The 12,670-nt window shown below is 43.5% G+C and overlaps 1 protein-coding gene across 7 annotated transcripts in view; it reads left to right on the top strand.

Moving 5' to 3' along the window:
* The window catches only part of aopep (aminopeptidase O (putative)), a 113,428-nt gene that overhangs the window by 58,232 nt on the left and 42,526 nt on the right, over window positions 1-12,670 (top strand). For 6 of the 7 annotated variants that reach the window (XR_008064077.1, XR_008064078.1, XM_052461788.1 and 3 more), the window contains 2 exons: window positions 6,298-6,360; window positions 8,993-9,076. Coding sequence is in view for 5 of the 7 variants with exons in the window: in XM_052461788.1 (XP_052317748.1) it covers window positions 6,298-6,360; window positions 8,993-9,076 (147 nt within the window). In the remaining 2 variants the exon portion in view is untranslated. The remainder of the gene's footprint in view (window positions 1-6,297; window positions 6,361-8,992; window positions 9,077-12,670) is intronic. The other variant, XM_052461789.1, reaches the window with a different exon arrangement.

The raw sequence follows: 12,670 nt of genomic DNA, 5'->3' as shown, positions 1-12,670 counted from the left end.
ACAAAAGTTAAACAATACAACAAAAATGAACAGTAAACATTACACTCACAGAAGTTCAAATATTATATTACGTCTTAGTATGTCTATATAAAGTGTTGTAACGATGTGCAAATAGTTAAAGTACAACAGGGAAAATAAATACGGGTTGTATTTACAATGGTTTTGTTCTTCACTGGTTGCTCTTTTCTGGTGGTTACAGGTCACAAATATTGCTGCAGTAATGGCACACTGGTATTTCACCCCGTAGATATGAGAGTTTTTCAAAATTGGGTTTGTTTTTGAATTCTTTATGAATTTGTGTAATCTGAGGGAAATATGTGTCTCTAATATGGTCATAGATTTGGCGGGAGGTTAGGAAGTGCAGCTCTGTTTCCACCTCATTTTGTGGGCAGTGTGCACATAACCTGTCTACTCTTGAGAGCCAGGTTTCTCAATAGCAAGGCTATGCTCACTGAGTGTACATAGTCAAAGCTTTCCTTCATTTTGGGTCAGTCACAGTGGTCAGGTATTCTGCAGGTGTGTACTCTCTGTTTAGGGCCAAATAGCATTCTAGTTTGCTCTGTTTTTTTTGTTAATTCTTTCCAATGTGTAAAGTAATTATCTTTTTTTTCTTCGTGATTTGGTTGGGTCGAATTGTGTTGCTGTCCTGGGGCTCTCTCTCTCTTTCTCTCCCTCTTTTTATCTCTCCCTCTTTCTCGCTCTCCCTCTCACTCTCTTTCTACTACTGGTGTTCATATAAAGTATGTTGCTCTATCAGCAGAGTCACACGACTCATTTCTCTTGCAATAACACTGGTGGATATGAATGTTGCCATGTTTCTCTCTTCGTGAGGAGGTCCTAGTGCACAGACACCATTTAAATCTAGAAACTTCTCAGCTGCCTGCTAGTCACAGCCCTCCTACTCCCACGACTACCTCACAATCAATCAGCGACTACTCCTCCTGTAATCCCTATGGTCACTGATCTTAATTACCTTTGTGGTGTTCCGCTGTCTAGCAACCTTCACCTCCTGGAATATTCACTGGGATGATGTCGTCATCCGCTACCTCGGGAATGAGTGACGGTTTGATGTGTCCGTAACAGCGGCGGCACTTGGATCCAGTCAGACCCTTTTAGATACCGCCCTTTTATCCTTCCTTGTCTTGATCCATTATCCGAAGGTTAATATTGCGTTGAACTTGAACATGGCTGGAAATAGAAAATGTCAGGAAGCTGTTTAGAGGCCTAATAATAAACAATGACATCCACAGACATCCCAGAAAGGCCAAATGGAATGGGAACTGAACAGCGTTCTATTTTAGACCACCGTTAAGTATGAGTAAGCAGGCGGTTTGGGGATGATGAATCTAGGGTGGGTCATGACACTTCAAATCAAATTTCAATAAGGGCCCTCCAGTCACCAGAGCATTGGAAGGACTTGTCTTATCCGATGCGCTGTGTTTATATTTCCCCTGTTTAGGGTTGCAAAAATTGCAGCAAACTTTTCCAAAATTCACGTTTCCCAGAAGTCCCAGTTGGAATATTCCTGGAATCAGGAGGAAATAAACAGGAAGTCCTTAAATCCTCTGAAAAGGATTTCCGGATATTTTGCAACCCTACCCCTATGATCAGATGTGAAAACTGTTAGCAGTGTGTGACGGGAAAGGGAACTGGCCTCATCCAATGTTTAGTATTGTGTTTTCCGTAAGCGCCAGCTGACAGTCAAATACCTGGCTACGAACTCAAATCAAATGCCACCAAATGTGATTCTGTTTGGAAAAACAACTGCTGGTGGCAAGTCATAGTGTAACAGTATAATTTTTAGACCGTCCCCTCGCCCATACCCGGGCGCGAAACAGGGACCCTCTGCACACATCAACAACAGTCACCCACGAAGCATCGTTACCCATCGCTCCACAAAAGCCGTGGCCCTTGCAGAGCAAGGGGAACTACTACTTCAAGGTCTCAGAGCAAGTGACGTCACCGATTGAAACGCTATTTAGCGCGCACCGCTAACTAAGCTAGCCGTTTCACGTCCGTTACAATAGCACCTCCATAGATGGCTACTTTTTCATTACACTGGCTATTTTCAGGAACACACCCATTCTACCTGATTTATGCACAGCAGCCATTTTGTACAATAAGGCTGACTACACAGCGCTTAAATGTTTAGTATGTATGTGTGTGTTTGGGCTTGTAGCGTGCATCTCTACAACCTCAAAGAGTGTGTTTCTTTGAGCACTTGGAGTCCTTTTACAAGTGGGGCCTATAATGCGATGAAGGGGTTGAAGGCCAACTCATTTCTCTGTGTAACTCAGTTCCTTTCCGTGTGTGTGTGTGTGTGTGTGTGTGTGTGTGTGTGTGTGTGTGTGTGTGTGTGTGTGTGTGTGTGTGTGTGTGTGTGTGTGTGTGTGTGTGTGTGTGTGTGTGTGTGTGTGTGTGTGTGTGTGTGTGTGTGTGTGTGTGTGTGTGTGTGTGTGTGTGTGTGTGTGCGCATGCGTATGTGTGTGTGCAAAAGCCTTGCTATGCAATGCTATGTCTGATATCCTTCAACACAATGGCACTTTACTGCCTCAACGTTCACTACATTCTACACTATTCTATTAAATTCAAATGGGCTTTATTGGTGTTGGAAACATATTTACAAAGCAAGTAAAAAAAACTAAACAACAACGACAAAAAATAACTACTTTTCATTCAACAAAACAAACATTACATACCCAAAAAGTTTCAAGAGAAACAATGTTTAAAATATTAGATTATTATCGGTTCAAAATGTATTATAAACTGGGTGGTTCGAGCTCTGAATGCTGATTGGCTGACAGCCGAGGTATAGCACGGGTATGACAAAACATTTATTTTTACTGCTCTAATTATGTTGGTGACCAGATTATAATAGCAATAAGGCACCTTGGGGGTTTGTGATATATGGTCAATATACCACGGCTAAGGGCTGTATCCAGGCTCTCCGCGTTGCTTTGTGCGTAAGAACAACCCTTAGCCATGGTATATTGGCCATATACCCCACCTCCTCGGGCCATATTGCTTATAAACTGGGAATTTATAAAAATTGGATTCGTTTTTTTATTCTTTGTGGGTCTGTGTAATCTGAGCAAAATATGTGTCTCTCATATGGTCATACATTTGGTCAGGGGTTAGGAAGTGCATCTCAGTTTCCACTTCATTTTGTGAGCAGTGTTAACAAAGCCTGTCTTCTCTTGAGAGCCAGGTCTGCCTACGGCGACCTCTCTCAATAGCAAGGCTCTGCTCACTGAGTCTATACATAGTCAAAGCTTTCCTTCATTTTGGGTCAGTCACAGCGGTCAGGTATTCTCTGGGGTCTGGTCTCAGGACCAGCTTGCTTAGGGGACTCTTCTCCAGGTTCATCTCTTTGTAGGTGATGGCTTTGTTATGCAAGGTTTGGGAATTGCTTCCTTTTAGGTGGTTGTAGAATTATTATTTTTTTCTGGATTTTGATAATTAGCGTGTATCAGCCTAAATCTGCTCTGCATGCACTATTTGGTATTTTATGTTGTACACAGAGGATATTTGTTGCTGAATCCTGTACGCAGTCTCAATTTGGTGTTTGTCCCATTTTGTGAATTCTTGGTTGGTGAGCAGGCCCCAGACCTCTCAACCCTAAAGGGCAATGGGTTCTATAACTGATTCAAGTATTTTAGCCAGATCCTAATTGGTATGTCAAATTTTATGTTCCTTTTGATGGCGTAGAAGGCCCTTCTTGCCCTGTCTCTCAGATAGTTCACAGCTTTGTGGAAGTTACCTGTGGCGCTGATGTTTAGGCCGAGGTATGTATATATATATGTTTTTGCTCTAGGGGCAATGGTGTCTAGATGGAATTTGTATCTATGGTCCTGGCAACTGGACCTTTTTTGGAACACCATTTTTTTGTCTTACTGAGATTTACTGTCAGGGCCCAGGTCTGACAGAATCTGTGCAGAAGATGTAGGTGCTGCTGTAGGCCCTACTTGGTTGGGGACAGAAGCACCAGATCATCAGCAAACAGTAGACATTTGGCTTCAGATTCTAGTAGGGTGAGGCTGGGTGCTGCAGACTGTTCTAGTGCCTTTGCCAATTCGTTGATATATTTGTTGAAGAGGGTGGGACTCAAACGGCATCCCTGTCTCACCCCACGGCCATGTGGAAAGAAACATTTTTTTTCTTCCAATTTTAACTGCACACAATGTTAACTGTTTGTGTACATAGATTTTATAATGTTGTATGTTTTTCCCCCAACACCGCTTTCTATCAATTTGATTTCCATGCCAAATTGAGTCAAACGCTTTTTTGAAATCAACAAAGCATGAGAAGACTTTGCCTTTATTTTGGTTTCTTTGTTTGTACATTAGGGTGTGCAGGGTGAATACGTGGTCTGTTGTATGGTAATTTGGTAAAAAGCCAATTTGACAATTGCTCAGTACCTTGTTTTCACTGAGGAAATTTATGAGTCTGCTAATAATAGCCTAGTGGTAGCCTAGTGGTTAGAGCGTTGGACTAGTAACCAAAAGTTTGCAAAATTGAATCCCTAAGCTGACAAGGTAAAAATCAGTCGTTCTGTCCCTAAACAAGGCAGTTAACCCATTGTTCCTAGGCCATAATTGAAAATAAGAATTTGTTCTTAACTGACTTGCCTAGTTTAAAAAAATGATAATGCAGAGGATTTTCCCTTGGTTGGTGTTGACTCATATCCCACGGTAGTTATTGGGTTCAAATTTGGGGTGAACAGTTCTTGTTACAAATATTAGGGAAGATGCCAGAGTTGAGGAGGATGTTAAAGAGTTTAAGTATAGCCAATTGGAATTTGTGGTCTGTATTCTTTATCATTTATTTTGGGAAACCATCAACAGCACAGGCCTTTTTGGGTTGGAGGGTTTGTAATTTGTCCTGTGGTTTATTCTGTGTAATTGGAGAATGCAGTCAGTTCTGGTAGTCTTTAATAGTTGACTCTAAGATTTGTATTTGATCATACATATGTTTTTGCTGTTTGCTTCTTGTCATAGAGCCAACATGATTTGAGAAGTGGTTTATCCAAACATCTTTGTTTTTTGATAGATAACTATTCGTGTTGTTGTTTTAGTGTGCTCCAATTTTCCCAGAAGAGGTTAGTTTCTATGGATTCTTCAATTACATTGAGCTGATTTCTGACGTGCTGTTCCTTCTTTTTCCTTAGTGTATTTCTGTATTGTTTTAGTGATTCACCATAGTGAAGGCGTAGGCTCAGGTTTTCTGGGTCTCTATGCTTTTGGTTGGAGAGGTTTCTCAATTTCTTTCTTATGTTTTTGATTTCTTCATCAAACCATTTGTCATTGTTGTTAATTTTCTTAGGTTGTCAGCTTGACTTTTTTTGATTTGATAGGATTCTCTCTCAATCTCTCTGTACAAACTGTAGTATTTGATTACACACTTCTGTCTCAGATCTGTTAGTCACACAGCTAGCCTCTCTCTTTTCTCACTCTACCCCCCTCTCTCTACTCTCATCTTTCTCCTCCCTCTCTCCACCTTATTATCCTTCTCACCATCTCTCTGTGATTCAAAGTTGAATAGTGGCTTGGGTGAAAGCTTTAATAAGGTTAAGTGCTGTGTGTGTGTGTGTGTGCGTGCTTTACGTGTACGCTTTGCGTGTGTGTGGGCGTACAAGAGATTGTGACTTAGTCCTGTGGGATGCTCTAAACACTGCTTTTGTTAATGAGGGGATTTTCCCTCTCCTCCACCTTCTGTTCTTCTTCTTCCCCCTCTTCCTCTCACCCCCCTCCAATCTCCTACTCCTTCCTCTCACCCCCCTCCAATCTCTACTCCTTCCTCTCACCCCCCTCCAATCTCCTACTCCTTCCACTCACCCCCCTCCAATATCCTACTCCTTCCACTCACCCCCTCCAATCTCCTACTCCTTCCTCTCACCCCCTCCAATCTCCTACTCCTTCCACTCACCCCCCTCCAATCTTCTACTCCTTCCTCTCACCCCCTCCAATCTCCTACTCCTTTCTATCATCCTCCAAAGTCAAACCGTGAGTTTCCGTCAGAAAGAAACAAGTGATCTTGCTCCCTCCCCTTCTTTCTTTCTCTCTCTGCTCCCTCCCCTTCTCTCTCCTCCCTCTCCTTCCCCCTCTCTTGCCTACCTCCCCTCCCCTTCTCTCTCTCTCTCTCTCTCTCTCTCTCTCTCTCTCTCTCTCTCTCTCTCTCTCTCTCTCTCTCTCTCTCTCTCTCTTGCCCTCTGCTCAACATTCCTTTTTTCTCCTGTTCAATCTCTCTCTCTCTGTCTTCCTCTCACTGGTTCACTCACTCCTCTCCTCTTTCGTTCAGTGGCTGTGTGAAGGGAGTGTCGTATGGACACAGACTCGGCTGGTGGAAGACGTCAAAGCAGAGGTAAGGACACATCTCCCCCTCTCTCTTTCCCCCCCTTTCTCTCTCTTTCCCTCTATCTATTGCTCCCTTTCCCCCCCTTTCTCTCCCTCTCTTTCCCTCTATCTATTGCTCTCTTTCCCCCCACCTTTCTCTCTCTCTCTCTCTCTCTCCCTCTATCTATTGCTCTCTTTCCCCCCCTTTCTCTCTCTCTCTTTCCCTCTATCTATTGCTCTCTTTCGTCCCCTCTTTCCTTCACCTGCTCACAGAGATTTGGAGTTGTTTCCTCGGCTGTTTCGATGCACATTTTCACTCTCTCGCTCTCTCTCTGTGGCAGCCTTTCTCACTCTCCTTTTCTCTCTCCCCCTTTCCCACTCTCTATCTCCGTCTCTCTCTGTACATACATCTGTTGCGAAAGTGGGGAAGCACTGTCTTTTTATTTGTCTGTACCTTACAGGCAGAGCATTCCTTACTGACGGAAAGACGAAATAACAGATCTGACTAAAAAAATGTGTGTGTCTGTGTGTCTGTGTGCGCCTGCAATATGCGCTATTGATAGATAAAGTTGTATTTAGGGTGCTTGTCTACGGCATTTTGGTAGTATAGCCGTGACCACACTCTGTAGGGACTGTTATTGTCGTGGCAAGGACGTCTCGCTGTCTGTCTCTACCTTCACCGCTTGACTCGCTGTTGGGGCTTGCGTGCGAGCAGCCGTGTGTGTGTGTGTCTATAGAGGGCTCCAGTCCAGACTAACATATTCCCCTGGTGGCACTGGTGCCACTAACTTTTTCAGTCGATGGCACCAGCCCATGATTTGGTGGCACACAGATATAGTTTTTCACGGCGTCACACAATCAAATTCATTTCAATCATCGTCTTATAAAGTCATTATAAGGTATACAATGTTTGATTAATACGTGTAATAGGCTACTGAGGTGTTATTCAATAAATGATTCCAAATATTTTGATTTGCAACCTAATCCAGTGATTGTCATGAATCTTTGGTTTACAAATGAACTTTTGTTATATTTTACTGTCAAAATAGGGCTCCAGAATTATCCATTTTTTTTTTGTTCAATAGAGATGAACTTGCTTTCATTTTTATGGTCACTAATATTATCTATAGGCCTAATTCAATTGGTGCTAATTCACCACGTACGGCAGTGGAAACTCAAAACACATTAGCTAGATCGCTTGCTTTAAATATAACACCTACTGCTAGTCGACATGTATTAATCCAACAGTAAATGTAAGAATTGCAATGAGGCCTAGTGCACCCGCGATGGCCGATGTGCAATTTCGCGCACTCTTGTGTTTCAAAGCCATATCAGATATCTTGATTGTAAAACAGTGTGTTTAACAGAGTGTTTAAGATCAATGATGATCATTGAGAAATAAAGGTGATGCCTACAGACAGCTGAGAACCTCCTCTCTTTAATATGGATAACTAGTTGCTTCCAAAATGGTTTTGTTTTTCGCAATTGCATTTTGAAATGTTATACAAATCACAAGGGGTTTACACGAGGGGGGAGAGAGTGTGAGAGACTTGCTCATTACAGCAGCCAGCCCCAATGGAACAGGCGGGCACAGTGGCAGGGCAGACCGTTTTATTACAGGAATCACGAGGAAAATGCACTTTACTGTTAAACAAAATCCTGTTTTTTTTCTGCCCCCAACATATGACTTTTTAATTCATGGTGACCAGGTAGAATGTGTTGACCAGGTAGAATGTGTTGACCAGGTAGAATGTGTTGACCAGGTAGAATGTGTTGACCAGGTAGAATGTGTTGACCAGGTAGAATGTGTTGATCAGGTAGAATGTGTTGACCAGGTAGAATGTGTTGACCAGGTAGAATGTGTTGACCAGGTAGAATGTGTTGACCAGGTAGAATGTGTTGACCAGGTAGAATGTGTTGACCAGGTAGAATGTGTTGACCAGGTAGAATGTGTTGACCAGGTAGAATGTGTTGACCAGGTAGAATGTGTTGACCAGGTAGAATGTGTTGACCAGGTAGAATGTGTTGACCAGGTAGAATGTGTTGACCAGGTAGAATGTGTTGACCAGGTAGAATGTGTTGACCAGGTAGAATGTGTTGACCAGGTAGAATGTGTTGACCAGGTAGAATGTGTTGACCAGGTAGAATGTGTTGACCAGGTAGAATGTGTTGACCAGGTAGAATGTGGTGACCAGGTAGAATGTGCAGCTCTCACAGCCAAGTTAAAGGGTCCCAAAATGTGGCTAAATGGTCGCAGTTTGGAGCCCTGCAATGTGTGTGTGTGTGTGTGTGTGTGTGTGTGTGTGTGTGTGTGTGTGTGTGTGTGTGTGTGTGTGTGTGTGTGTGTGTGCAAGACAGTGTTAGCAATGGAATGTGTGTCTCTAAAGGCTGTTTATACTGTAGTTACTTACTCGTATTAGATGTGTGCTGTTTTTACCCTGACCTCTCTCTCTCTCTCTCTCTCTCTCTCTCTCTCTCTCTGTTTTTCTCCTTCCATCCCTCTCTGTCCTTCCTTCCCTCCCTCCCTCTCTCTCACTTTCCCTCTCTCTCCCTCTCTCTGTTTCCTCTATCTCGTTCTCTCCCTCCCCCTTGCCATCTCTCTTCATTTCTCTCTCTCACTCCTTCTTTCCTCTCTCATCCCTTACTCTCTCCCTGGGCAGGTAGCAAAATGGATTGGTCTCAGTCCGAGCGTTGGAAAAGGCAGAAAGCGGAAGAAAGCTGGACTGAACGTGAACTTCAAAGAGGTACGAGCTCTCTTTGGCCCGAGTGACGCTTTAAATAGACCTCTATCTCATGCGCTCATGGCCTCAGTGTGTCTTTCACTGACTCAGAGCTTCCAAGTGCTCTCTCTTGCTCTCTCCCTCTCTCTCTCTAGGCCTCCCTATGCTTTTCCTTCTCTCTCTAGTATGTTTAGAGCCGTGTTTAGATGTAGAGTTATGCAGCACTTCACTTCTCTGTGTCATTTCCATTGTGTCCCTGTGTATAGCATTAACACGTCATGTTCCAGACTGTGCCTCTCTCCGAGTGTGTTTGCAATTCACACACACACACACACACACACACACACACACACACACACACACACACACACACACACACACACACACACACACACACACACACACACACACACACACACACACACACACACACACACACACACACACACACCTGTATCACTAATGAGCAAGCACCAACATACAGTATAAACCACAGAGGTCTAGGAACCTTTAGCCTGTATAATACTGCCTGGAATAATGAACCTCCTGGCTTAGCTGCTACTGAGCGTTTTAACTGGAGGCTTTAGCATGTACTTATCACTGGATACAATCATTTTGACAGGGAGTCTTTCGCGAACCATTCATGCATTAACCGTATCTGACCTGCGATGAATGTAAGTGGAAAGTTAGTATGGCACCTGTTTCGTTCTTCAGTGTGGAATACATGTTGTTTTGTCTATTAGAATACATGTTGTTTTGTCTATTAGAATACATGTTGTTTTGTCTATTAGAATACAGGTCGTTTTGTCTATTAGAATACATGTTGTTTTGACTATTAGAATACAGGTCGTTTTGTCTATTAGAATACATGTTGTTTTGTCTATTAGAATACAGGTTGTTTTGTCTATTAGAATACATGTTGTTTTGTCTATTAGAATAGAGGTCGTTTTGTCTATTAGAATAAATGTTGTTTTGTCTATTAGAATACATGTTGTTTTGTCTATTAGAATACAGGTTGTTTTGTCTATTAGAATACAGGTTGTTTTGTCTATTAGAATACAGGTTGTTTTGTCTATTATAATACAGGTTGTTTTGTCTATTAGAATACAGGTCGTTTTGAATATTAGTATCTGGGAACTTCTCATGTTAGATATTTCACGTTAACTGAACTTGAGTCAAAGTCCTAAACCTAGCAAGAGTCTTGTTTCTGTGAAACAGCCTTCCTCCAGTAACAGCCTGGGTAACAGCTTCCCCACCACCTCATCTTGCAGGTTGGCATATTTATGGCCTCTGAGGGGGCACACACACACACACACACACACACACACACACACACACACACACACACACACACACACACACACACACACACACACACACACACACACACACACACACAAAGGGGCAGCGAAAGGGCCTCTTCCTGTGGGAGGGAGAGTACGGAAATCAGACCCATGAAAGAATAGCCAATTACTGTTCGCTTGGCCACGCACAATAGCCTGGGAGAGAGGGAGGGAGGGGAGGTGGGGCGCGTTCAGTGTTTGAAGTTACGCCATAAAAGCCATCCTGAAAGGAAACACGAGGTGACCCAATCCACCTCGGCCCACCCCACCTCTCACCACCTCCCTCCCTATGCCTCTCCCCTGCTGCCCATCATCCCATCATAGCCTCTCTCTCTCTCTTTGTTTCTGTGTACAGAGGGAGGGCCTGGATGGGCCAGGTGTATTTTATATTACTCCTTCAAACGTGCCTGCCGCATTCTCCCCCCCTCCTCCCCCTCTCTTCCCCCATCTGCCTGTCACAGGTCTATAAATCACCAAGCAGACCGGCTATGAAAACCGGCGAGGAGAGAGGGAGAGGGGGAGGAGGGGAAAGGTAGAAGAGAAAGCAGGAAGTGAAGAGCACAGGGGAAGAGAAGGGATGAAAGATGGGGGAGAGGGTGGACAAGAGCGAAGAGAGAGGTGAAGGGATAACGAAGAGAGGAGAGCAGAAGACAGAGAGGATAGAAGGGATGAGAGAGGGTTACAAAATTCCAGTAACTTTCCCCAAATTCCCAGATTTTCTAGAATTCTTAGTTGGCAGATTCCCAAAATCAGGAGGGATAAGCAGGAAATCAGGAATCCTCCAACCAGGATTTCTGGAAAATCTGGGATGTTACTAGAATCTTGCAACCAAGAGAGAAGTACCTGGAGAGAGTAGAGTAAGAGTAGAAAATAAGGAGAAAATATTTGACAATAAGAGAGAAGAGATGATGACAAATATGAAAAAGAATGAGACGAGAATCGACAGAACAAGAGGAGAAGAGAAGAATGGAGTGAGGAAGAGAAGAGTGCTCTTGACTGGATCCTAGTCCAGACTGGCCAAAGGCATGAGACAGAGCCAGTGTAGCATTTAGCACTAATGACATCATAGATGATTAGAGGTCTAGACACACACACACACACACACACACACACACACACACACACACACACACACACACACACACACACACACACACACACACACACACACACACACACACACACACACACACACACAGTCAGTGTATAGAGAGTCAGACACCCCCCCACAGAGAGAAGCCTGAGATCAGGGTCACTTTAATAGAGCCAGACTTTATTACCTCCTTCCCTTCATCGCTTTTATGTACCGTGTGTGTGTATGTTTGTGTGTATACGTGTGTGTGTGCATGCATGTGTGTGTGTATGTGTATATGTGGTTGTGTGTCTGTGTGTCTTTGTATGTGTGGGTGTGCACGTGATTTTATGTATGTGTCTGTGGCTGTGCGCATACGTATACAGTATGTGTGTATGTATGTGGGTCTATCATGGGTCTACTAAAGGATATTAGTCATGCTCTTGTGGTAATGGGCCTCATTTTGCTCTCATTTTCATCTGTGGTCGGTGTAATGAGAGGGTCTCTCTGCCCCTGCTAATCAGCTCAGGAAACCCTGTAGGGGAAGGCAGTCTGGCACCGGCGGGCAACAGCTTCTTTGGCCGACATCCCAGTCGCTAACCAGGTTTCCATCCAATCTTTTAATGTGTGTATAGATGGAGAGATTATAATCACCAAGTCCTTGATTAGTGAAATCAGGTGTGTGAGAGTTGGGCTAGAACAAAACCCTTCATACCAAGAATTGGGCTGTTCTGTTTTGCTTGTCTGTGGTAAAACTTCTTGCTGTACACTGCTTGGGAATGTTCCAGAGACTGAGGGAAAATGGGGGAAATTAGTCTCCGATCAACACAATATCAACTCATTCACACCTAGGTGATGACCTGTCCTATATAACACAATCCACCGTTTACAGATTGCCATAGCAACAGGCACTATGCATATCGGCCCCCTCCCTCTGCTGCCTCCTGAAGTCAAGTCAACAGTGACTGTACCACTTCTTACATTTATATTTTAGTCATTTAGCAGACGCTCTTATCCAGATCGACTTATAGGAGCTGAAATATATGTTTATTGCTTAAATATAGCATGGTGACCTCTATGTAAACGGTGACATCACCATAGTTGAGTTGAGCAAGACTAGACAGTGTTCCTTTGCAGTGGTTGTGACGTGTTTATAATGGGGCTTATATGTGTTAACACTAGGAGAGCCAAGAGAATCATGTT

Source organism: Oncorhynchus keta, chromosome 14, assembly GCF_023373465.1.
Source record: "Oncorhynchus keta strain PuntledgeMale-10-30-2019 chromosome 14, Oket_V2, whole genome shotgun sequence".
NCBI lineage: Eukaryota > Metazoa > Chordata > Actinopteri > Salmoniformes > Salmonidae > Oncorhynchus > Oncorhynchus keta.
Note: the sequence above shows the minus strand (reverse complement) of the source record. Positions and strands in the feature narration are given on the sequence as shown.